The sequence below is a fragment of the Sminthopsis crassicaudata genome, chromosome 5 (assembly GCF_048593235.1).
Source record: "Sminthopsis crassicaudata isolate SCR6 chromosome 5, ASM4859323v1, whole genome shotgun sequence".
Taxonomy (NCBI): Eukaryota; Metazoa; Chordata; class Mammalia; order Dasyuromorphia; family Dasyuridae; genus Sminthopsis; species Sminthopsis crassicaudata.
The window spans coordinates 282,048,474-282,076,021 of record NC_133621.1 but is presented as its reverse complement, the minus strand read 5'-3'; the positions used below and the strand labels follow the sequence as shown (position 1 = coordinate 282,076,021).

At 35.5% G+C, this 27,548-nt stretch overlaps 1 protein-coding gene across 5 annotated transcripts in view; it reads right to left on the bottom strand.

Moving 5' to 3' along the window:
* VEZT (vezatin, adherens junctions transmembrane protein) overlaps positions 1–27,548 on the bottom strand; it is a 94,410-nt gene that overhangs the window by 32,945 nt on the left and 33,917 nt on the right. For 3 of the 5 annotated variants that reach the window (XM_074271291.1, XM_074271289.1, XM_074271287.1), the window contains exons 4-7: positions 20,886–21,061; positions 18,728–19,003; positions 13,441–13,590; positions 6,865–7,012 (exon numbers count right to left, since the gene is read on the bottom strand). In XM_074271291.1, coding sequence (XP_074127392.1) covers positions 6,865–7,012; positions 13,441–13,590; positions 18,728–19,003; positions 20,886–21,061 — 750 coding nt within the window. The remainder of the gene's footprint in view (positions 1–6,864; positions 7,013–13,440; positions 13,591–18,727; positions 19,004–20,885; positions 21,062–27,548) is intronic. The other 2 variants (XM_074271292.1, XM_074271288.1) reach the window with 1 other exon arrangement.

The window sequence follows — 27,548 nt, the reverse complement described above, 5'->3', positions numbered from 1 at the left end:
AAGGGCAAAGATAAAAAGTTGAAGGGAGTTTAAATTATATCAAAGGCAGGAAGCTAACAAAAGAATTGGGGGGACCAACTGATGATCAAAATCTGAAAGTTATTCAGGGATAAAAAAAAAATAATAATAATGAATTATTTTCTTTGATTTTTTTTTTTTTAACTGTAGAAAAAATTAGGACAATCCTTCCCCTTCTTTGATCAAATCTAGGAAAAATTCTGTGTTAATGATGGGATAGTCAGCTGGCACAGTGGATAGAGTGTTGGGCCTGGAGTATGAAACACTTAAGCTCAAATATAGCCTCTGATATGTACTAGCTGAGTGACCCTAGACAAGTACTTAAACCTAACTGCCCCAGTTTCTTCATCTGTAAAATGAGCAGGAGAAGGAAATGGCAAAACCTTTTCCAGTAAATCTGCCAAGAAAACCCCAAAAGGAATCATGAAGAATTGGACACAACTGAAAAACTAAAAATTATAAATGAGCATTGATTTGATTTTTATAAAACCCTAGTCCTGACTGTTGATTTTTATTGAATGACTCAAATTGCATTCAAATATCGTTATAGACAAATCAGGTGACTCAAATGCCAAGGCTTTGGGTCTATTAATATTCTCCTGCTGCACATCTCCTTGCTCCCCATCAATCTATGCAATGGGATGTACTATTTGCCATCCATAACCAAAGCTGCAGGCCTTCTTCACTAAGCTATCCAAATAAATTTCTTCCATTATTTTTATACATGAACATAACAACAATTATACTCACTTCAAAAGTACATGCAAATGAAATTCTTCCCACAGTAGAAAAACATACATGACCTAGACCTGACATGTTAATACATATATGCATATTAAAATTATATATAAATTCAAAAGTGAGGTAACAAGAATGTTGGTTGAAATATATAATTTACCATTACAAACAGTAATTTTCTTAGGACTACTAATGTACTAAAATAATTCTAATTCTTAAGAGACTAAAAGAAATTGTAGTAAAGGATCCTACCAAGATGGAGAAATGTTAAAGGTAAGATCCCATGAGTTGTAACAATTAACCGTGTTTCATGACCTCACATCTTTTTCAGCACAGGCTCCAGTGGAAGAAATGGCCACTGATGTGAGATCACAGGTCCACTTGAGTAAGTGAATGCTAGAAACAGGAGGCAGGCTGGAGATAGAGGCCAGCAGAAGGAGAGGGCCTGGCTGCAGTTGTCAGATGTCATTTTATCAGCAAATTCATATATGAGAACAAAAATTTCAGGCTTGCCAGCTTCTGCTGATAGAATGCTTCTCTTTGTTTTCCTAAATATGCACCTATTTGGGCAAAATTATTTTCTTTTTTTTAACCTTAAGGTTAACTGCTGCTTAACTTGAGGAATCTCTGACCTTAGGAAATCATTAAGCCTCTGTTCCTTCTCCTGTCCCATCTACCCTTCTCCAAATCCTTCTTGAGCCCTTCCTGTCTCAAATTAATCCTTTGGCAGACAGTGGTGAGGGAGAAGCAAGCAGAGTTAGATAGTATCACACTGGTATGTGCCTAAAGAATGTATGTTTCTTTTAAAATTATTTTCAGTATTATGAGAAATAAGGGTTAAGATTATGTGGTTTTTAAAAACCCTACAGATTTTGACATTGTTTATAGATACTAGACAAATAGCAAAAAATAAAAAAATTGTCAAGACCTGCATGGCTCTGTAAAAGCAAACAGATCCTGGTCATTTCTTGGAATTCTCTAACAAAGACTCTTCATCCTGTGTGGATCTAGTATCATGGCTACCAAGCTTCCTGACTAAAAGCAAACTCCTCTTCCTGGCATTCAAGGCCCACCACAGTATGGCACTATCCAGTCTCTCCAATCTTCATGATATTCCCTGCTTCACAGAAGCAAGCAAGTCAGTTCTGTTCTCCCTGGGTACAAGGCTCACACTGACCTAGCATCTGGGCTTCTGCTCAAGCTGTTCCCTCTTTGCCTGCTAAGTTCCTACAGCTACCCCTGAAAGCTCACTTTTTCCATGGAGCTTTCCCTGATCTCTTTGGTCAGTAATATTCCTCCCACTCACTCACACAACAGGTGGCTTATAACTCTCTGATAGAAAATACCATGTTATTTTGTATTATAGTAATATATAATCTATTCATATGGATTCTTCTCTAAGAGGGCAGACTATCTTATTTAAACTTCCAATCCCTTCCAGGCTAGAGCAATACTACGTACAGAGAAGACATTTAATGTTTGCTGACTTGAATGAATGTGTTCAACTTTGTCTTACATTTTATCTGTGAATAATAAAATCATACTCTACTGCCTGATCGTAGTAGGGCATGAACCTCAGCTCTTGCAGAGTACACCAGTAGAATAAAAGCTGTAACAGATCCAAGTAACACAGAAAGGCTTTGACTACAGAATTAATGATGGACTATGAGTGTGAGTGTGCTATGCAAAGGCTGGATGAGTTCTACTCAAAGAGATCATCAAAGAGAACAGATGATGAACACTGCTGGTCACAGCAACTCAGGAAGATTGTCTACCTAAGTCCCTTCCCTGAATTAAGCAGTTACAAGATATTGTCCCCTTATTTTATGTGGAAAAATGTAACTGCTGAAAGGTGAAAGGGGTAGAAAAAGGATGAGTTGTATGAAACATAGAAAAGCCTGGCATATAGCAAGCAGAATATAAATGCATATTTCCTTCTCTTTCTCTCCTTTATTTGTGCAATTGAAAAGGAACACAAGTGAGGATTCAAGGTAGCAGATGTATATTTCCTCCACACCAGAATTATCTAGGATTTAAAAGAATGAAGTGTGACCACATGGCTATAACCCTGAGGAACCAGCCTTATGTGCAGAAGTAAATCAAAGTGGGGTAAGTCAGCTCTACTCAGGAAATGAGAGAGAGCTGGGGGGGAGAAGAAGGAAGGCACTCTCTAAACCCCATTCTAAGTTAAAGTCCATACTCTTCCCATAACAATTAATCTGAGTTTCAGGGTCCCTATTTTTGTGATATTTCTTGTATCCTCGTTAATTTTTCACATAATAGTTAGACTGTAAGCTCCTTGAGGACAGAATCAGAGTCTTGTCTTTCTACATTTCCAACAAAAGGCAGCACACTGCTATCTGAATCTATCCATTATTAAGGATATATGCTCAATATATAATGGAAAAATAAACATCTGTCACATACAAATTAGTTTGTCATGCCCACCCAACTTTCACTGGACACATGAAGTGAGGACACAAAAATACTGATTAGAAAGAAGTTTAACTCCTTCTAGGGTGAAAGAGGGGAAAAGCCCTCTTTTTTATGCTCAGGGAGAGCTAGGATGGCACAAACGGGGAAAAAGACAAAGAGAAGGTAGGAACAGATAGTAAACCAGAAAATGCTGCACCCCTTTCTTCTTACTAATTTTCCATAGCCAGATGAGAAAGCTTAGAAGTAGCAGAAGCAGCTGAGGGAATAGTGGAGAAGAGCTTGGCTACCAAAATAGTCTAAAATTTAAAATCCAGCACAAGCAAGATGTGGTCAACAAGGAAAAGCATCTCCTTCCCAGAACCTCTGTATGAGTTCAGGGTCAGAATAAGCTGGTACGGTCAAACTGGCCTTAGTGAGGAAGGTATCAAATAGAATCTTATGCTAATCAGTATATTGTAGGGTCAACTTTAAAGGTGGTTTAATTTTTTAAAAGATGCATGTTTTTTAAGTGTTTTTTTTTTTTTTACTTAAGACAAGAAAAAAAAATAATTTTACTCTCTCAAAATATGAAACAAAATGAAGCCTTACTAGCAAAATTGAGCTGGAAAAGTAATAAAAAAAGAAACAATGTCAGTGTTCTGACAAACTATGAGATAATGACTTTGTTATTTCATCAACAAAAGTGTAGTTTATTGAGGTTTATACCTGAAGTTCTTCTGTCTAAAAAAGGCTTAACTATGTCCTTAACACCAAGGGGGAGAGGGGGGATTGAGGCATTGAAGGAGAGAATTTCTTATTTTTAAGTCCTTGGACAGATCTTTGCTGCAACATTCTGACTGAATTTTGCCTCCTTTCCCAGATTTTTAAACTTCTGGAGACAGAAATCATTTCCTTAAAAAAAAAAAAAAAAAAAAAAAAAAAAAAAAAAAAAAAAAAGATACACTCAAGACCATGCATTTCTGATCACACTAATGGGAAGCATTGGCCTTTAAGTAAGCAAATGGGTTCGGCACATGAAGCAATTGCAATAAATGAGTGGTTCTTAATTTTTTTTTTTTGTACGGGCAGAATACAGTATTATTCTGTCATAAAGAATACAAGAAAAGAATGGAGTGGGGGAAAATGATGGGATTTCAAATGATAAGTTTTTTACCTTTGCAACTTTTAAGAACCACTGCCCTAAGTGAATGCTTAGTTTTGTTCTAATCAAAAATTGTACAATTTCTAGGGAAATAGTTGGGTCTTTTAAGTTCTTATTGCTCAAGGGGTTTTGTCTTATTCTCTCCCACTCTATCTCCTTAATGTTATGTGAGTATTTTACTTCTCACACAAGACAGTAGAATGGAGTAGACACAGAAACACCCACATTAGTGGCAGTCAGTGTGGTGGGAAGGACAGTGAGATGGCACCATAGTGTTGGACCTGTAATCAGGAAGACCTGAGTTCAAATCCAGTCTCAGACACTTCCTAGCTGGATGACCCTGGGCAAGTCACTTAAGCCTACTTGCCTCAGTTTTCTCATCTGTAAAATGAGAGGAGGAAGGAATTTGTGTCCAAAGGAGAACTAGAGATCATTATTGATCACAAAATAGAACATTTTGATTACATCAAATTAAAAAGTTTTTGCACAAACAAAACTAATGCAAACAAGATTAGAAGGGAAGTAAAAAATTGGGAAAACATTTTTACAGTTAAAGGTTCTGATAAAGGCCTCATCTCCAAAATATACAGAGACCTGACTTTAATTTATAAGAAATCAAGCCATTCTCCAATTGATAAATGGTCAAAGGATATGAACAGACAATTCTCAGATGATGAAATTGAAACTATTTCCACTCATATGAAAGTGTTCCAAATCACTATTGATCAGAGAAATGCAAATTAAGACAACTCTGAGATATCACTACACACCTATCAGATTGGCTAAGATGACAGGAACAAACAATGATGAATGTTGGAAGGGCTGTGGGAAAACTGGGATACTGATGCATTGTTGGTGGAGTTGTGAAAGAATCCAACCATTCTGGAGAGCAATCTGGAATTGTGCCCAAAAAGTTGTCAAAATGTGCATACCCTTTGACCCAGCAGTGCTACTACTGGACTTATATCCCAAGGAAGTACTAAAGAAGGGAAAGGGACCTGTATGTGCCAAAATGTTTGTGGCAGCCCTTTTTGTAGTGGCTAGAAACTGGAAAATGAATGGATGTCCATCAATTGGAGAATGGTTGGGTAAACTATGGTATATGAATGTTATGGAATATTATTGTTCTGTAAGAAATGACCAACAGGGGGAATACAGAGAGGCTTGGAGAGACTTACATCAACTGATGCTGAGTGAAACGAGCAGAACTAGGAGATCATTATACACTTCAACAATGATACTGTATGAGGATGTATTCTGATGGAAGTGGATATATTCAACATAGAGAAGAGCTAATCCAATTCCAATTGATCAATGATGGACAGAATCAGCTACACCCAGAAAAGGAACACTGGGAAATGAGTGTAAACTGTGAGCATTTTTTTTTGTTTTTCTTCCCAGATTATTTTTACCTTGCGAATACAATTCTTCCTTTGCAACAACAACAACAACAAAATTCAGTTCTGCACATATATATTGTACCTAGGATACACTATAAGATATTTAATATGTGTGGGAATGCCTGCCATCTAGGGGAGGGGGTGGAGGGAAGGAGGGGAAAAATTTGGAACAGAAGGGAGTACAAGGGATAATGTTATAAAAAAAATAAAATAAAATAAAATAAAAATTACCTATGTGTATGTACTGTCAAAAAAAGTTATAATTATAAAATTAATTTTTTAAAAAATGAGCTTGAGAAGGAAACAGCAAAAAACTCCAGGATCTTTTGCCAAGAAAACCCCAAACGGGGTCATAGAGTTGGACATGACTGAAATGACTCAGAAGTGTGGTGGAAAGGTGGACCATTAGAGAACTTGGAGCAAGTGGGATTAGGTTTGAATCCTAGCACTCATATGAAGCTGGTCAGGTCATGGAACTTCAATTTTCTCAATTGTAAAACAAAGGGGTTGAACTAGAGAGCTTTGGAGGTTCCTTCCAGATCTTCTACCTCGAACCACAAAATATGAGTCACACAAATCCCTATGATTCCCCAAATTCCTACTATAAGAAATGATACAAAGGATCTCTTAGGATTAAGAGCCTGGATTAAATGATTGTTAAGGTCTCTTAATAGTCTATGATGTTTATTTTGGTTTAGCCTTAAGACGGGAAAGGGTAAAAATATATGATGAAGGAAATGTGACTCTAGAGTAACATCTCTTTCTAGGCCACCCCTCCTTAAATTAATTAAATTAAATTCTATGATCTCAAGGTTCACTGATATATAGAAGCTAAGCCACCATAAAATTACAGCAATATTAAAGTGAAATTTTAAAAGTAAAAAATTGGAAGGGAGTAAGATTTAGAATTTTTTTAAAAGTTTGAAAAATGGAACTTTAAATATACATAAAAAGAGTATTAAGCTATTAATACACATTTTTTAGACATCAAAAATCTTTCCAAATACACTGCTGCTGCTCCTTCTGGATATGTTTTGTTACTATAGTGGTAAAACCTTTTTGTCTGATTGACCCAATGGCAGCCTTTGTACATTGAGCCAGCAAGCATCTTTTCCACAAAAGACAAATTACCTTCAATGCAGGCAGGCTGAAGCCATCTGTCAGGTTATGTGCTTCTTCCTCTGACACCTGTTCTTCACTCAGGCCCAGGCCCAGCTCCTTAAAAGGTACCACACAGATGTAGTTGGTCACGTTGTCACTCTCCGAATTCAGAGGGTAGGTTAAGTGAGAGTTAAGGCATACACCAACTGAGTTTTTATATTAAGAGAACAGAAGAGGCAATGAAACATTTTCAACCAAATTACCATTAGCAACCATGATTTTTAACACTTTTTTTTTTAGAAGGGTAGGCTTCATTTCGGTCTAATTTGAATTTTGAATACTAATGTTTATTTAGAATCTAATAAGTAGAAAAGCCAGATGAATACACATATCTAGCTGAGTAAGTGCTGAGCCCTTTTCTTTGGTCCCTTCTGGAGGGAAATGCTTCTAAGATGTGTGAAACGTGCTCCTGACCCAACGAATATGTAAAATACAGTGAACATGCCTAATGTTTCCTTGATGACAGTCTAGAAAAGAACTCCAGACCTGGTGGGATAAAGCCAAGGACAGAATGTGACACTGGCTTTCTTGAAGAGTCCACAATATTCAGGATTCGAGGTCATCTGCATCTCCAATTAAAGCAAGTGAAGGTCATATTGCTTAGTGACTTTAAGGACAGTCATATCATATGGCAGGCTGGAGAAAATCCTGAAGGAATGCTAAAGCATCCTTGTCTAGCCTTTCCCCAAGGGGGTTATTCAACCTCAGGAGAACTCTTCTCTTCTCCTGTTAACAATACTCTCTATCTCAGCAGTAAAATCAAAGTAATATTTTACTAAGGCATTGATTGTTAGCACAGAGCCCCTTAGGAAGCTAGCCTGCTTCTGACCACTTGATTGATTGGTTCTGTGAATGGGCAGAAAGGAGCTTCTTCATCTTAACAACATGATTCTATGTGACCTCATCCCAATAGTCATACTGAGTGGCATAGGGATACTGATTACAATCAGCCTTGGAGTTAAGAAACTTGGTCCTCAAGACTAGTCTCTGACCCACACAAGCTGAATTGAAAAGATTTTATCAGCACTTCCCAGTATCAAAGAAAAAAAACAGATCCAGATCCAATCAAAATTCCCAGTGTCTACACTTTTTTTTAATCCCTCTTAATTACCAGAACATAGTTTTGTAAATATCACCAATGTCCCAATTATTCCCAAGCCTTTGATGTTTGGTTTAACAGAATTCCAAGATCCAGTAAAATTAAACATTTAAATATTTAATGTTATAATCACATTTTATAAAGGACCTGAATGCTGGATCAACTAAATGATGTAACCTCTGCTTGCTGAAATAACATTTCACATTTTGACTAATACTCTGGTCCAAGGGCTGCATCAATGAGGCAGCACTGTTAAAGAGAAAGATCATAAAACCATCAATAAAGCATTCCATCCTTCTCTGCAACTGGACAGCAACAGGAGAGCTTTACAATAGTAAAGCTAGCCTGTGGCTCTAAAACTACTTTTCACTGAAAGGTATCAAAAAAATGATAAAAGCAGTCAGAAAAAAAAAATGTAATTGTTCATTGAAAGATTATCTGGATGATGGAATGTGGAAACTGTGTCAAGAGTTTGTACTGTGTAAGAATCAAATGTGCAATATTTTTGAAAGTTCTTAATTAAATTTTCTAACCTCTGTGGTTCTCTTTTACATTATAATAAAATTTACTGATTATATTAGTTTTTCCCATAAACTACATTTGCTAATCTTCTTTACTCTCTAGACAAAGGGCTATCTCTTCTAACAATGGGATGGAAATTAAAAAAAAAAAAAAAAAAAAAAGGAAAAAAGGAAAAAATAGTTCAGCAAAACCGAGCCAAAAAAGTATGAGGTTATTTGGAATGTTCTCTGCCAAGGATGGAGAGTGGTGTTTTCTCATGCATCTTTCTTCTTTGGTGTCTAGTTGGTTATCATTTCAAAACCTTCAGTGTCCATTATTTTGTAATTGTTTATTCCATTTACACAGTGATTGCCATGTACCCTGTTTTCTGGATGCTGCTTCCTGCATTATATATCAATTTACATAAGTCTTCTCATGTTTTTTGGTGTTCATCATGTTTTACAGTAAGGAAATATTCTGCTGTATCTGTGTACCACCACCTATTTGGTCATTCTCTAGTCAAAAGGCATTTATTCTGCTCCCACAAAAAAAGTGCTACTTGGTTAGGAATGGATTCTTTCTTTTTGTCACTGACCTCCTTAAAGTCTACAGCTAGTAGTGAGGATTTCTGGGTCAAAGTGAACAGATCATAATTCTAAAATCCTTTCCAGAAGGATGTGATGAAATCATAATTCTACCAATAGTAAGTTAGTGAACTTTTACTTCTACAAACTTCAAAAAGAAGAAAAGAACTAAGAATATGGTGAAAAAAAGTAGGAATGAGGGAGAACTTTAGCACTTGAAGACCTCTGACTAAAAGCCACAAATGTCAAAACTGCTTAGTCCTGTTCAGGAAATATTGATTGGTAGGACAGATTAGACAAAGAAGAATTAGAAATACCTAAATTCATTGATGCAGTTCACAATAAACCTGAAAATATTATATAGGAAAGAACTCACTAGTTTAAAAGAATTTCTGAGAAGACTAGAAAGCAGTTTAGCAGGATTAGGATTAGATCAGTGATGGACTGGAAATCAAGAATACCTGAGTTCAAATCTGGCCTTGGACACTTACAAGTTGTATAATTCTGGGCTAGCCATTTAACCTATGGCCTCCTTTTCCTCATCTATAATATGGGGATGATAATAGCACCTATCTCCCAGGATTTTTGTGAGGATCAAATATCATAGTAAAAAAATGTTTAACATTGTGTCTGGCACATAGTAAGTGGCAAAGCTATGAGCAATTATTATTACATACAACAATGATTTCAAAATGGATACATGACTTGAATATTAAAGATCTTATCATTAAAAAATTTAGAAGAAAACTACATCATGTACCTTTCACAGTTATGACTTAGGGATAGAGGTGATCATAAAAGATGAAATACTTCAGATTACATGAAACTGGAAAGCTTTTCCATGAATAAAATTCATGCAACAAAGATAAAGAAAACAGTTGATTAAGATAAAAAATTTTGGGCCAAATATCATGTGTTTGATATTCATAATATCTAAGAAACTAATAGAAATCTATATCAAAAGACATTTTTCAGTAATAAGTGGTCAATGGATAGTAACAGAGAATTTCCAAAAGACCTGCAGAATATTAACACCTATATAGAAGAATGATCCAAATAACTAGTGAGAGAAATGCAAATAAAAACAATCAAGCAAAACTAGCAAAAATAACTAAAGAAGTAAATAATACATGGTGGAGGCATTGTAGAAAGATGGGCACACTAATGAACTGTTGGAAACAGTTCTATTTCATTAGTCTGTAGATTAGTACAGGTAAGAATAACCCTGGGATTGTCTGTCTCCATCTCTCTGTCTCTCTTTTTCCTCTTTCTCTGAGTCTCTGTCAGTTTGATATTATATCTAGACTTCCAATACTATATCTTACTTCCAAAGACCAAAGCTGATATTAGGAGATACCTTACATCATCTGGTCTAATTTGACTCTGTAGTTGAATCTCTGTTATAAATTATATCTAAATATTACTAACACAGCAAAGCTTCTCATTTTTAAGTTGTCTCCCTATTCGATTTTTGTTCATGGAAGACTGGGACTCATTCCACAGAATGAATTCTAGAACATATAGCTTTCCAGAGCTGCCTGTGGATTTTCTGAGTTTATGAGGAGACTGCAGAATGCTGGCTTAAGTCTATAGGGCTTGATCCATTACAGCCTAAAGGAGGTCTGCAACCTCTTTACTCATGACTAATCTACTTCATTGAAGGTGTGAAATCATGGGAAACAACATGGTTACTCTCAAAGGCTCCTTACTGAGGGAAATTAGGTTCACTTGCCTCCGTTCTGACTTACTCAGACTTCTGCACTAGTTTGGACTGTATTTCTTTTTTTCTGTATTGGTTCTCTGTTATGGGACCTGCTTTTTGTTGCCCCATTAATGATTCCAATGGCAATGGCTGCTTCCACATCTGCTTTTTTTCCCGTTAATTGGATGGTCAGTAAAGCCAGTGCCAGACAGCTGGAGTTTAGCCCTTCTTTCACTGGCTAAGCCAAGCAACCACATGTCCAGATATTCTTGAAGAAATTGGTCCCTGCTTGTACTCAAAAGGCTTAGCTTCTGTGAGGTGGCTTTCTTGTCCATACTTTGTTGATGTTCTTTCCTTTTTATATTCACACTTTCCAGTGACTCCATCCACAAGGATCACTTCACGGGCCACATCTACAGTTCTGTGGCAGATGATGAGAGAAGACATGTTTGAGAGAGCAGGGTAAGATTGAGATAACTAAGGAAGCCTGCAACAGAAATGTGCAATAGCTTTCCATATTCAATTCCTTTTATGATCAATGGTCAATGGATGCAATCGAATACAACAGAAAAAGCACTGAGCTGGGAGACAGATGGGGTGAGTTCGAATATCATTTCAACAAGATGTATGACTGTAGAGAAATCATTTATTTTCCCTGGGTCTCAGTTTTCCTCCTGGGTAAAATGAGAGGTCTGCAGATCTATGATCCTGTATATCACCTTCCCTTAATTTGTTCCTTCTGTTCAATAGTTAGAAAACTTCCTCATACCCAAGACTGTAAATATCCTCATTTTTCCTCTTTGCTTATGGGGAAATAGATCCCCGACTCCCAGAGTGCGGGAGCCTTATCTCTCTTCTCATCAGCCTTAAGTGTTCTACTAACCTCTCCCTATTCAATTCAATGGTGTCCTGGGAATCCCCATGCTTATTTTGATTTGTTTATGGCAGCTAAGATGCTAAAAAACTAGGGGGGAAAGTCAAAATCATGTGAAAAGCCTTACTATTGAATTACTCTTAGTAATCAAGACTTAGCAACTTTTTACCATCACCTAGACTTTGATAATAAGTCTTTGAAATGAGAAATGGAGGGATTAAGAAAGAATCCAATCTTATAATACTTTCAAAAACATATACTGTATCTATGTAAACAAAAAATCTCCCATCATATGTTAAGGTAGTTTTTCTGTTTGATTATAATCAGACAAGTAGATATATAACAAAATACCAAAAATAAGTTATCTATTTAGGATTGGATTACAAAATATAACATATGTAAGGCAACTCAGAAAAACCTAGTAGAAGGATTACCCACGAAGTAGAGAAGCCAAGTCCAGCTCTGGTTTTAAAAAAATGTTAACTGGGGTTAGCAGGAAGCCAACAGGGATATATTAATAATCCCAAAGTATACTGGAGAAAAAATTAAAAGGGACAAAACAATTTTCTCTCCAAGGTTACACATATTCATGGTATGGCTTCTTTCTGGACATGCATTTCTAAATGGAATAAAATCTTGATCAACAGGTTCTGGTTAAATGGGTTCCGAGTATTTAACTATATATCATTTTTAGGACAGAGAGAGAGATTTCAAGAAAAAGAGCTGAAAATAAGATTAAAGAAAAAAAAAACAAAAACTTGTACCACTGATGCAGGAGTCAGGGCACATTCAGACCAATGTGTTATACTTAGAGCTACAGTAATTAAAATTATCTGATGATTGTAATTGCAAGATCTTTAAGTATCAAATAAACATTCAATTGTGTTCACTTTTACTCTGTAAGTTTAATTAGAGAGAAGCATGTTTCCTATCAAAACTTTTGTCTCTCCTATACCAGCTAAATAATATAGTGTCTAGCATAGAGTTAGCTGCACTGAATATATTCTTGAAAGAAGGTATGCCTTCCACCACACATTCCAATAAAGGGTTTACTTTACATTTTATCTCAAACATGCATACATACAATCATTTAAAAAGTTCTTTTTGACATTTACCCAATAAAATCCTAATTCTGTAAAATTATACATCCAAGAACAATTCAGTTTTTAGAAACTGAATTTATATTTATAACTATGTAAGATATCATGAATTTTTATTTATAATCATGTAAGCTATCATAAATGTTTATTTTTCCAGTGATGTGCTTATTCCCTAATTTACTGATTTTATAATCATGAAAAAGCATATTTTACTGCCAAATAGATTGTGAAGAGAAGCTGACTTTTTAATATCTTCTCAATCATCAATATAACCAGTAAACTCAGCAGTATCAAGATCTTTCTGTCCTAGTCCCAGTCACTGCAAGAATTGAGAGAGAGAGTATTTTTTTCCTTTTAAAACTGAAAGTGAGGGCAGAAAGAAGGTGAACCCTACTTCTAACCCCTTGTCTCTCCTGCCAGTTCACCTCAGAATTCATCTTTAATTTTATAATAATCGATAGGAAAATAAGCTTCAATATAAAAATAGAAGTATGTATGTATGCATATTGCATAAGTGTATATGTATATATATATATATGTCTGTATGTATATGCACATATACACAGACATACCCACACACACTTTTACTTAAGCTCACTTATAGAGGACACACTTGACTCATATTTCAAGAATACTTAAATATATATTTGCTGTCTATCCATCTGCTCACAGCTAGAAAAGGATATTTTTTCAGCATATAGAGGGTAGCTAGCCTTGCTGCTCGGAAGTTGGCTCTAACAGTTCGGTAGACAGCTTTCCGAAGGCCGATGAGATGTTGACTAGGAGGCTGTCCAGCTTTGTTGAATGGGCAAGCAGCACTGACCCTGTCAAGCAAACTTGAAAAGTAAAATGTGATACAACTGTACAGATGTCCTAAAGTTTTTGTTCTAAATCTATTACAAATTTATTTTTAAAAATTCTCTTCAGCTATCTCTTCATTTTAAACACTAATTAAAAATTCTCCCCCATCTCAATTGATGAAAAATAAAACTGCTAAAAATCCATTTCATCAGCAAATATGTTTATAAAAGAAAAATGACAGAAAATCAACCACCTTGCATCTGGCAAGTTTCCTTCATTACAACAAAAAAAGGTGTCTTGTCAATTATACAGTGAATATTACTAAGGTACATTTATAAGTATTTTCTACATGCAATCTCCCCACCTCTAAGATACAGGCACATATCTGCAAATATCTACTGTCTGCAACGTTTCCAAACTTATTCAGACTCTATACAAATAAATGGACTATAGGAGTCACTCACAATCTTTTTAAAGCTAAGATTTCTAAAAGAAAACAGACCTGACATCATGAAAGCCTTTATCATACTTAACACATTTTTACCTTTTTCCACATTTATAATAATTTATAGTTTTGTCACTCAGGAAAGTGAAATACACTACAGAAACATTTTTAAAAATGCCAAGTAGTGGGATAAACATGTTATAAAAGCAGGGTTAAAATATATGCCAATACGTTTTTACTGGCACTGACCTTCTCAAAATGACACAAGGAGGCAGGATAACAAAAGAACCAATATGCAATGAGGAATGCATTGTAAAGAAATACTAAGCACCTCATAATATTTCCACACCCAATACCCCATGAAATTGAATATAGTTTAACACTTTAATGGATCCTACCTATTTATAGCAATGATATATACCATACTAGTTGGTGTAGTTAAATCTTTCCTTTTCAGATAATCTATTAGATTTGAATTAAAAACTGTTAGTCTATTCCAATTAATCTATGATATTATTAATGGAAAAATATTTAAAATCAAGTTCTAAACTTTTCCACAGCAAATCTTGAAATCTATCATAAATGTTGAAAACATGGATATAATATTTTAAAAGAGTATTTCAGGGTCATTTTAGAAAACTTTGATTTTGAAGATTCTTTAAAAACTGTTTTTTTCTTTTTCATTTTTATAGTATTTGGTATTCCTTTTAGATTTGTTTTCCCCCATTATTGATTAAAGATTAATTTGAGTCTGAAGCCTTTACATTGAAATACAAATTCCCCACATCTGTTCTTTTTGTAGTCTTCTATTTGATCTAACAGAAAAAGTGGGGGAAGGTCATAGTGGACATAACATCATAAACTATGCAGCTATCAGAACCTATTGGAAGGCAGAAGTATTATCCAGCAGGTCCTCCTCCAAAGACTGGCTTGTTTACAGGATGACTAAAAGCACAGGGGACAGCTAGAGGGCACCACAGGTACAGAACACCAACTCTAGAGTCAGGTACACGGAATGCAAATGTGACCACTGTTGTTTACTGGATGTATGGCTGTGGGCAAGTCATCTCTGCCTGCCTTAGTTTCCCCAAATGTGAAAGGAGAATAATAATGATTGTGCCTGCTTCCCAGGGTTGTTATGTAAAGTAATTTCAAGCCCTGGATAAGTTCTAGCTACTATTACCTGAGGCATTTAGGAGCTCAGGGCATTAGCTGCCTTAGCTAAAACTTACCTCACAAGGCCAGTTTCTTCACCTGTAAAATGGGGATAATAAGAAAACTGGGGATCATAATGGAACTTATTTGAACAGGATAGTTGTGAAAGCCAAATGAAATAATAATTGTAAAGCACCTTGCCTACCAGAAGGTGCCACAGAAATGTTAGTTTTATGATAATGGTGTTGGTGTAGTGGAAATTTCCTGGTTCTAAAGTCAGAGGACCTGGTTGAAAATTTCCTTTCTAACATTTATTCCCTATATGACCTTGGGCAAAGCATTAAATTGCTATGGGCCTCAGTTTCTTCCTATGTAACAGGATAGGGGTAGTCTAGATGGCCTCTGAAGTCCTGTAAAGTCTCATCCACAATCCTATGAACTTTAGTCACAAATGATGACTTGAGTCTTAAGTTTATTTGGATTTTTCCAAAAGATGTAGACATAGTAGCTCTTATATGGTTTCACATCTATAAAGTACTGTTCAAGTTTGGAATAAAGGTAAAATCATACATACATATTCTCAGTATTATTCCAAGAACAAGAGAATATGAAATGAAAATAAATTACTTAAGATGATCATTTAAAAAGACAAAGCTTAACTGACTTGGAATCTGCTAAACTCTGAACTGGTTTATAAGGATAGATACAGCATTTTCTTTCCATGAGACCAATGACAGCAGAAAAATTGTCTCATTCAGTTTAGTTTTGTCTGAAAGGAGTGCAATATAGGCACTTTGTAAATGTATTTGCCGAATGACATCTGGAGATTTCTTCTCTTAAGATGCTTCTATAATTTTACATACCTAATTTCAAATAGCAACAACTGCTATATTTCACTTAATACTTTTCCTTTAAATGAAATAGTCAAATGGAATAATAATGCGTCTGGTACATAATAGATGTTCTATAAATGCTTATTATTCTCTCCTCTATACTTCTCTACACTATACATTGGCATCGTTAATAAAGCATATTTTAGCATGCAGCCTGGTGAATAAACAGCCTATAGCCTCTGTTGCTTACAACAGGGCAGTAAATATTTAGCTAGACATAAACACAATTACTTACAATAAGCAGGCATTATTTAGTGTGTGGAAGTGGTTGTAGAGGATGTTAGTTATACAGTATCCATCAACATGTGGAAAAGATGATTTGTAACATATTTTTTTTACCAGGAACATATGGCGCAGGACCAAGACAGTGAATCACATTGTCTTAGTTTCCTTGAGCTAAGGAAAAGGTATTTTAGAACCAGAGATGAGTAAACATCATTCATATTTTCAAAAACAAAAAGAGATCAAGATATGAAAATGATGGGTCAAGAAGCATAACTTTGATTCTTGCGGGGTGTGTGTGTGTGTGTGTGTGTGTGTGTGTGAACCCAACAAAAACTCCAGAAGAGATTAATAAAGAAACCGTTGGTAAATATGTAGAAAGGAAAGTGAAAATCACAAAGAATTTCTTCATGGCTTTACCAAGATCAGGGCAATCTAGATCCACTTTATCTTTCTATTCTAGGAAGGTGATATTGATATTAAGTCACTAAATGCTAGAGAGAGGATTTACTTGGATTTCACCAAAGTATTGGATGAAGTATCTTTTGATGCTCTTATAAGCAGCATGAGATGGAGTCAGACCTGATTGAATAGCCAGACTCTAGGAGAGTTCCCCGAGAAGCCATCTTGCTTTGTGCTATTTAACTTTTTTCTTAGTGATGTGGATAGAGGTATAAATGGCATGGTAATAAATCTGAAGACAGCAAAAAGTTGGGATGGATATCTAACACATGGCTGGCATATGACTGGCACAGGTTCAAAAAATAAATAAATAAAAATAAGATAAAATATTGGGCTGAATCTAGTAGAATGAAATTTAACAGGGATACATGTAGAAATCTTCATTTGGGTTCTTAAAAGTAGCCCCCAAGATGGTTAGTCAGTGACTAAACTAATACTTAATAAGCTTCTACTGTGTGCTAAGCCTATAAGGAAAGGCCAAAGACAGCCTCTGCTTTTAAGGAGTTCATGGTCTATAGGGGAGACAACACATAAACAGTGATGTACAAACAAGATATAAGACAGGACAAGTTGGGGTAGCTTCAGAGGGAAGGCTCTAAGATTAAGGAGGAACAGGAAGAGTTCCTTGTAGAAGGTGGGATTTCATCTGATCCCTAAAGGAAGCCAGTAGGCAGAGATGAGGACGACAGGGAGGATAGCAGAGAAAATACCTGGAGGTAGGAGGTGGAGTCTCAAGTGTGGGAAACAGCCAGGTGCTTGTGACTGGATCACAGTATCTGGGGAAAGGGGAAGGGGGCAAGAGCTCTGAAAATCAAACCGTGATTTAGTATTTGATCCTGGAAGTGGCAGGGAGCCACTGTAGTTTACTGACTAGGGCAATGACATGGTCAGACTTGACACTTTGGGAAGATCATGTTGGCAGATGAGAGGAAGATAGACTGGAGTGGGGAGAGACTTGAGACAAGGACACCAACTTGCAGGCACGAAGGTCTGCACCTGGGTATGATAGGCAAGACTACATAACTGTTTACCTGAAAAAGATCGGGAGGTTTTAAAACATTGCAAATTCAGCATAAAGCAGTAGTACTATAAAACAGCAGCCCAGAAAGCTACTGCTACCTTGGACTGCATTAAGGGATATACAGCATTATGGAGGCAATAGTCCTCTTGTGTTCCTTGCTGGCTGCCAGGATCCAGGAAAGATCCTGATAAGCTGGACCACAGAGGAGGCAAACATCCTGCTGAAGGATCTCCATTCTGTGCCATGTGAGGATCAGCTGAAAAAAGCTGGAGATGTTCAGGCTAGAGAATTCAAGACTCCAAAAGGCCGTCATCAAAGGCTCAAAAATATGATACGCCAGCACACAGAAGAGAAGGCAAACTGGTTTTGATTCTGTTGGGCCCAGAAAGGCAGAAGTAGAAGTGATGGGGGAAATATAAAAGAAGTGGATAGAGTCTGTGAACAAAACTTAGAAATAATGAGTGGAAGAGGCTACTCTGTGTTCTGCCTCCTGCACATCTGGATTGGCAGATGTCACTGGTCTGGCATATCACAGGAGGCTGGATGGGGGTGAGGTTAAATGGCTACTTAAGTCTCAACTCTAAAATGCAATTATCCCTCTAAATTTAAAGCAGTATCATTGTAACAACCTTATTCCCAAAAAGTCAATACGGTAAATATTCTTAGATCCTTAGTGAAACATCATGCATACAGATGCAAAATATTATCTAAAAATATAATTAAATTTTATATTTAGCATATTTTGCAGTGTTTTTGATGTCTGTATATAGATTCTTTCACTATGAAATTTATGGAGTTAATTCAGTAACTGATAAAATCATTTCTTATTTTTCTGTAAATTACACAGGTTTTACCATCACCACAGTGGGACATAGTAATAAATAGACTTTTCAGACTGTGAGACAAATAACCATATTTAGCTCTAAATAATAAAAAAAAAATCATTTATAAAAGGAAATGAAAAATGGACTCACAGGGTAAATCCTCTGGAAATGACTTCAGTCTCTTGAATGAGGCGTAAAGACTTTCTCACAAGGTTGGTAAAAGCACGGCTATTTGCTACTGTATCTTCTAGCTGAACATTGTATTTTCTTAAAGTCATTTGTAATCTGGCTGTCCTCCACCAGCCTGAAGCTCTTATAACCAAGTAAACAATGAGAATGAGTCCCCACAGTGGCCAGGAAGAAATATTCCACCAAGCAGGAATCATAATGAAAAAACTAACGTAGCCAAGCAGCATTGAGACATCCCTAGAAACAGGTAACGAGAAAGAATATATATTAAGAAAAAGGAGAAAAAAGTGAACAATAAGGTTGCTATTTAAATGGATGAAAATAATAGGACAAGATAATAATTTTAAAAGAATATCTGATTTCATTTTCAAATAACAAATATGGAGGCAGCTAGATGGCACAGTGGATAGAGCACCAGCCTTGAATTCAGGAGGACCTGAGTTCAAATCTGGTCTCAGACACTTAACACTTCCTAGCTGTGTGACCCTGGGCAAGTCACTTAACCCCAGCCTCAAAAATAAATAAATTAATGAATGAATGAATAAATAAATAAATAACAAATATGAGAAAGTATATTAGTCAAAAAAATGAAAATATTTAGGATCAAAACAAGGGGAGCTGATTACCAAAACACTTCCAAGGTCAGCTTTAAAGGACAATAGAAACATACTTCTTGGGTAATTGATTTTTTTTAAAGGATCTAGAATCATCTTGAAAAATATGCCATTAACTTTAAAAGCTAATTTCATAATTTTAAAAATAAAAATGCTGGTTTGGGGAAGCTAAATTTCTTTCTTTCCAAATTTAAATTAAATTATTTTCCTTATAAATCCATTTACTTAGACCAAATTCACTTTAGATAATTTCTAGTTAAAATTTTTTTCTAAAATTTTAATTTCAACTAAGTAATTTAATTTTAAATAATTTAAATAATTACTATAAGTATTCAAATTGTCAATTTTGGAGTCCTTATCCATTATATGTTGGCATTAGTTTTTCATTTTCATTTTGTTACAATGAAAGTAGAGCTCTGTATAGAAAACCTATTATTCTTTTGAGTGATTCCAGATTAAAGCAATGAAAGCCAGGATTAAAAGTATACCAGAAAACATCTAAAAGAAAAATGACTTCAAAGATAGCTGAAAGTGAGTTTTACTATCCAGTCATACTTAGAAACCATATTGAATATTTTCTATTTCTCCCTGTTTCATAACCTGAATACTTCTAAATTCAGAATTGGCCATTTTTATAATGATCCTCAAACTATCCCCAAATAAACCAGTAATATTGCATCATGAAGTTTTCAAAATGGCTGAGTACAAAAGTCAGAATCCCCTAAATTCTATTCGGATTAAAGAAAATTTGGAGAACATATTTTTTTGCAAGGCAATTGAAGTTAATTAGATGACTGGATCAGTTACATAGCTAAGTGTTATGTCTCTGAGGCCACATTTGAACTTAGGTCCTCCTAACTCCGGGGCTCGTGCTCTATCCATTGTGTGATGTAGCTGCCCAGGGAGAACATTTTTTCTGTCAAATTTTGTCAAGAAATTCCCTAAAGGAAGAGAGATTACTTATTGGTGATGATATTAGAATGACTAATCATGTAATTTATCAGCATCATAAAAGAAATCTCCATGAGTATACAAAAAAGGAAGATAAATCATATTAGGAATGCTCTCATGTTCTACTGCACACATAATTTTTTTTTTTTTTTTTTTTTTTAGTTTTTCTATTTTGTATTTAAGCTTTAGATAAATAAATTAATTAAAAACAACAACAACAACAAAAAGGGAGATAAACTGGAAGACTGAGGCAGGTGAATAGATATGCTATTTTACTTTCAATGGCTTCTTAAATCTATCTTGCCAATATAAGAAACAATGAGTGCAGGGTAATCAAGGCTGTTTCTTTAAAAATCATCTGCAGTTTTAATATATATATTTTTACTCACTTTAGAAAGGCACTTTTGTAAGTTATCTCAAAAATTAAATTATTAAAAGTGAGCAAATATAGAAATTTTGTTTAAGGTCTCTTACAATGAAAAAAATGGTGACAGTTTCCTCTAATAGTACTGTATATGTAAACATGTATAGGATAGGTGTTTTCTTGACAGTACCAAATATTAGGAGTTGCCAGGGACCGCAGAGTTGGAAGGTGTCCATCTTCCTGTTGCCGAGGCTGTCCTGTAGACAGGATACTGGGGTCGAGAAGCTCGATCAGTTCCACATCCTCTTGTAGCAGCACTTCCTGTTGCAGGATGGTATGGAGGGAGTCAAGTCGGAATCCCACATCCTAATTACAGAGAGAATAAAAGATCTATATTAATACTCAGATACACAATTATCAAACTGAGTGTTAGGTTTCACCAATTATTTGGTGGCAGTTGCTTATTTTACCCAAGGATTTCAACATTAAAAAAAAAAGTCATAGTTTACCAAATCTTCAATACAGTTTTGTGATTTAAAATTTTTTTTAACATTATAAATATGAACCAAGGAAGAGTGGCTTGATAAGACAGTTTATGAACTTAAAACTATTATTAGCTGGCATGAATTATTATTTCAAGACAACTTTTACAGTTACAGCCATAGGTGAATAGGTCTGTTTAGAATAGGTCTGTTTAACTAAGTCCAATGAGAGATATTACTGTTAACATAATACAGAAAAACTACAATTAAGTGATTTGCCAAGAGCTGAATATAGATTAATTTAGTGACCTTTTTATAGTAGCTTCCTAAGAATGCACCTGTAAGACCTACAGTGCCTATTCTCATTTGACAATTTCATAATGCTGAAATGAATTGTCAAGTTTGATTTTGACTATATTTGAGGGGTAGAAAAATCATTGATATGACAAAAATTTATTTTTTTTTTAATTTTTATTTTCCTGAGGTTGGGATTAAGTGACTTGCCCAGGGTCACATAGCTAGGAAGTGTTAAGTGTCTGAGATCACATTTGAACTCGGGTCCTCCTGAATTCAGGGCTGGTGCTCTATCCACTGTGCCACCTAGCTGCCCCCAAAATTTAATTTTTGATCTTAGAAACTGAAGTTAATATCAAAGTTAGGTTTTTAGCAAATCCAGGCTAGGAGTACTTCTATTTATAGATTGTTTAGTTTTTTCACAGTGAAAAAACCCTTCTCTAGGGTCACAGATCGAACCCTTACAAAAATAAAGCAGATAATATTTATATGCCAATTTAAGGAGGGTAAAATGCTTTCCTCACCACAAACCTAGCAGTAAGAAGGCAGATGGTGCAAGCATTTTTAACCCTATTTTAGAGCTGGGGAGACACTAAAGCTACACAAAGATTAAATCATTGCTTCTGGTCACAGTTAGTTCAAATTCAGGTTTCTTTGCTACAATATTCTTTTGCAATATTTTTTCCTTAAATATTTTTCTTTTTAGTATTATTATTTATTAATTTTTAGTTAAATGGAAAAACAGAAAATAAAAATAAAACAAAACAAAGCAGAACACTGTCATCTGCCCAGCAGCAAATCAGGAAGGATTCAAAATATAACAATGAATTTCCAGTTCAAGAAAGGATATACAATAATAAAAGAGATTATATTTATGAATGTCCATCTTTACTTCCTTGTAGGTTTTTTATTCTTTCTTGTGCACTTTTTTTAACTTTATTCTTTTTTCCTCTCATGACTCTTACCTTACCCAAGCAGATTTTATTTAAATTTAATTTAATCTTTACTTGTAATTTGAAAAATAATATACTATTAAAATAAACATTTTTTAAAAGAGAGATCATAAGAACTTGTTAAAATAACATGTGAAAGGTGAAAGGGCTACAATCTACATGGGTAAATGGAGAACCCACATTGTTGAAAGCAAAGGGATTTCAAGATAAGGTTACTTATATTTCTTTTCAGTTTCTCAGAAGGGAATTTCTCATTCTGTAGACTTGTGGAAAACAACCATATTTGACTTTTTCACCTCATAGTGACATAGGGCACACTGCCCTGCACTCTCCTTTCTCAACTAGATTCAGACCTCAAGAAAGGAATTAAAAAAAAAAAAATTATCTCCACATGGAGAGAAGTGAACAGGCATTGAGGGTGGCTCATGTCTGGAGATAATACCTTCTCTCCCCAGCAGAAGAGCTAAGCATTGGGTGGGGCAGGACGTTGGAACTGGGCATACTGCCAGTTAAATTATGAATTAAGTCTTTATAGTTTGGTTTCATTCCTTGATTCCAAGAAGTTTGAATTCCCAGAAAAGGTAAGCCTAGTTTCATATATAAACACTCCCAAGCCAAATATATTATTAAATACAGTTAGCATAAACCCTTTCTTAACACATACGCTGATAAAAATTTTCCCCTTTTCCTCCCTAATCTCTTAACTTAAAACTATCTGTAAGGTCTGGAGCCTTTAAATACAAATGACGGCAGCTAACTGGGCACTGGATAGAGTACTAAGCCAGGAGTCTGGAAGACCCATCTTCCTGATTTAAAATCTGACCTCTGATACTTCTAGTTGTATGATCCTGGTAAAGTCACTTCACCCTGTTGCCTCAGTTTCCTCATCTATAAGATAAGTTGAAGAAAGAAATAGCCAATGACTCCAATATTTTTGCCAAGAAAACCCCAAATGGAGTGTTGAAGAGTCAGGACACAAGTGAAAAACAAATATAGGGGCTTTCCAAAAGAGCACTGGCAGTAAGAATAAAATGCTAAAAGTCAAATCTCACAGTACATTAGCTGCTTACTCCTAAGTAACTACTGTGCCAAATAAATTTATCATCATCTGCAAAATATTATGGGTGCACAATGAATACAATGTCATTAAACTGATATTACAAAAGTAAAATTTAAGGAATATTAGGATTATTGTAGTCAGGTGTGCATATAGAACTGACTTATATTGTCTCATTGGATGCATTTCTAATGCAATTTTGGAAGCTACAAGTTCCAAAGTAGCAACCAAATCACCTGGAAAATAAAGACATTTATCAAAAGCTCTGTAAAATGATCACAACAGCCCCCCTGGGTCCTTGAAATCCTAGGCATAATTGGCAAACAGCTGGAAAAAAATCTATATGTATACACTTATAATTCAACTGAAAATAAAAATAATGAACACCTACTGTGTTTACTAGTTTTTTATTTAGTCCCCGTTTTCAAAGAAAAATAAAAGACAAGGTAAACTGAATATAAAGTACAAAACCATACAGAAAGTAAGGGCTATGATTGTCAGAAGAGATCAACTTGAGATGGAGCTTCTAGGAAAATCTTAACAAAAGACCTGAGACTTGAAGGTAAGTGAACCATGATTCAAGAATGGGATGATAAAAGAGAAGCAAAATGGCAGCAATCTGTTTTGCTTGACTTTGCATTTTTGTAACCATGACTTATTCTTTTTTTTTTTTCCAGTGGAGAGGGGAAGTAAAAGAAAGAGGGGAGACAGGGTAGCAAAACAAAACAAAAAACAAAGCAGCAAAAAAGAGCACTGAAGTATTTTAAAATGCAGAAAAGAGGAAAAAGGCCAGAACAGAATCTCAAACAGATTAGTTTTGAAATTTATGAGTTCAACACACAGAGACACACAAACACATACATTCAGGAGGACCTGAGTTCAAATCTGGTCTCAAACACTTAACACTTCCTAGCTGTGTGACCCTGGGCAAGTCACTTAACCCCTGCCTCAGAAAAAAATAAATTAAAAAAAAATGTATATAGCAAGATATAAATAAAACAAACCAGAGATTCATGTACAATTTTCTGTTTTATTTATAAAAATATCCTTTTCCTTGGTATTCAAGTTTAGATAAGAAAAAAAAAAAAAAAGGAAGGGGAGAAGATTTAAATTAGGGAAAAAATGGGGCACTATTTTGGGGATAGACTTCCTGGAGTCAGGAAGACTCATCTTCCTAAATTCAAATCTGGCCTTGGATACTTAATTGGGTGACTCTGGGCAAGTCTTTTACCCCTGTTTGCTTGTTTTCTCACCTGTGAAGTAGACTGGAGAAAAAAAATAGTAAACCACTTCATTTTTGTCAAGAAAACTCCAAATGAGGTCCTGCAGAGTCAGACACAAGATTTCAGGAACAGTGTAAAGAAGAGAATAAATCTTTGCAGGAATTGAGGTTATTTCATCTTTCACAGCCACATATTCAAAGGAAAGGAAGACTAAGAGAATTATTCTGGTAGTGTGACTAGATTGTTGAAACCAGATTATGGAGAATATTATATGCCAGTGCAATCAGTTTGTACTTGAAAGAGTGAACAATGGGAAGAGTATGTTGAAAGTCATATTCTGGAAAGCCTAGTCTCTCAAATGGGTACTGAATGGGTTAGAGAAGGATAGGAGTAAGAGGAAACACAGTGAATGGGACTGATTGGGTATTTTCTCAGTCTCAGACTAGGCCCAAGTCACCTGATCCCTATTCCCAGAGCCAGAAGATCAGGCCTGGAGCCCTAAGTCAGTGACAGGAAATTGCAGGAAGTGACATGACCCACAGAAAGCAGACAACATTGGTGACCGTAGATCAAGGATGGTTATTTCCTTTTAGTCTATCCAATGAAAAGGCTTGGGTCTTTTGCAATTTAACCACTCACAAACTTCTAGCTTGTCACGTCAACGAGCACATGGTGGGAGCTGGGATGCCTCCCCGGGTATGTTTGGGCCTCTCCCTATAGGGATTAAATAAATGCTTTCTCTTTGGACCTGAAGATGTTTCTGATCAGTTAATTTGGGAAGGGGTCTAGCACCCATCCCACACAACAGGGAGACCAGCTAAATTCCTGCTTATTCTCACTTCAAAGAGATAAAGGGACTCATGGTAGTCCAAGAAGCAAATGGGATCTTAACCTACATAAATAGAGGTGTAGTTGGCAGGACAAGGGAGATGACAATTCTGAAGACTTTTGTTTAAGGGAGGAAACCAACACTGAGGAGCATCCAGAAGAAGGTATCAAGGAAATGAAAGTCTTCATATTTTGCTGTAGGAGACTACAATGAAGAAACAAGGAATGTAATATTCAAAAAGTAATTAGTCACATAGAAGATTAATATTTGCTTACAAAATGGCAGAACTAGGAATGATGAATGAATATTGGATGAGAAGCAGGCTTTTATTCATTTCTAATTAGAAGACCGGCTAAAGCTTATCAATTAGAGCTATCCAAAGTAGAATGAATTTCAGGGGACAGCATGGATTTGTCTGTACTACAGGTCTTCAGGCCATGCTTGGAGACCACTTGTCAGATACATTGTACTAAGAACAGATTTGGCTACATAGTCTTGAAGGTTCTTTCCAACTCACATCCTTTGCTATACACAAATGCTAAGAAACTATAATGTTCTCGATAGATCTTTCATAATCTTGGGTCAGGCCATAGGAAATAAAGAGAAATTAGCATGAAATGAAGCTTAGAAAATGTCATCTTTCCAAAAAAGCCCCTACAACTCATGGCACAACTGCAGACATTTCCTGGAAAAAAGGCAGGGTCTGTTTTGATAGTCTATAAGAGGAAGTACCAAGGGATTTCAAAGATGGCACAACTACCAAAAAAATAAAGGCAAAAAATCTGATTTTGCAAAAAAGAATTTCATTTTCAATAATACCTCATGTAGGACTCTGTGAAGTGATCATGATCCAGACCATTTGATCAAATCCAACCATCAATAACACATTGCCAATTCTAATAGACTTGTGGTGGGAAGAACCATGTGCACCCAGAGAGAGAACTATGGAGACTAAATGTGGATCAAAGCATAGTATTTTCACCTTTTTTTGTTGTTTGCTTGTTTTCTTTCTCATGTTTTTTTCCCCGTTTTGATTTGATTTTTCTTGCACAGCATGACAAATTTGGAATTATATTTAGAAGAATTGAACACGTTTAATGTATATTGAATTTCTTGCTACCTGAGGGACAGAAAAAAGTGGGGCCAAAAAAGTGGAGCACAGATGCTGCTGCTTTTGGGCACTTATAGGAGGGGAGAGTTCTTGCTTTTTGACCAGATGGGAGAACTAAAGGAGAGAAAACCCAATCACAGAAAATTACTAAAGGAATAGAGAATACCATGGTCTCCTAAATCAAGAAGTCATATTACTTATTCACTTGCACAAAAAGAATTCATAGAAAAACTCAAAAAAAAAAAAAAAACTTTAAAAATCAAATGAGAGAGATTGAGAAAAATAAGGACAATCCAAGAAAAACAAGATTATGAAAAGTCAATTAGAAACCTCCCACCAAAAAAAAAGATTGTAAGATATCTCATAAGAAAAACAATTGATCTTGAGAACAGATCAAAAAACAGAAAATGTAAGAACAATAGGAGTGCACCAGCCCTGAAGTCAGGACGACCTGAGTTCAAATCTGGTCTCAGACACTTTAACACTTCCTAGCTGTATGACCCTGGGCAAGTCACTTAACCCCAATTGCCTCGGCCAAAAAAAAAAAAAAGAACAATAGGAGTACCTGAAAGCTATGATCAAAAAAAGAATCCTGATACAATAATGCAAGAAATAATTAAAGAAAATTGTCATGAAGTGTTACTATAAGAGGGGAAAGTAGAAATAGAAAAAATTCACCCCTCATTTACCTGAAAGAGATCTTATAAGGAAAACTAGAAACATCAGAGCCAAGTTCCATAACCCCAAGTCAAGGAGAAAATATTGTGAGCAATAAGAAAAAGATTCAAATATGGCACAGCCACAATTAGAATCTCATAATCCTAATACCAGCTATCTTAAAAGACTGAAGTACTGAAAAGTACTGAAATACTTTGTTTCAAGAAGCAAAAGAAATGGGGCTGTA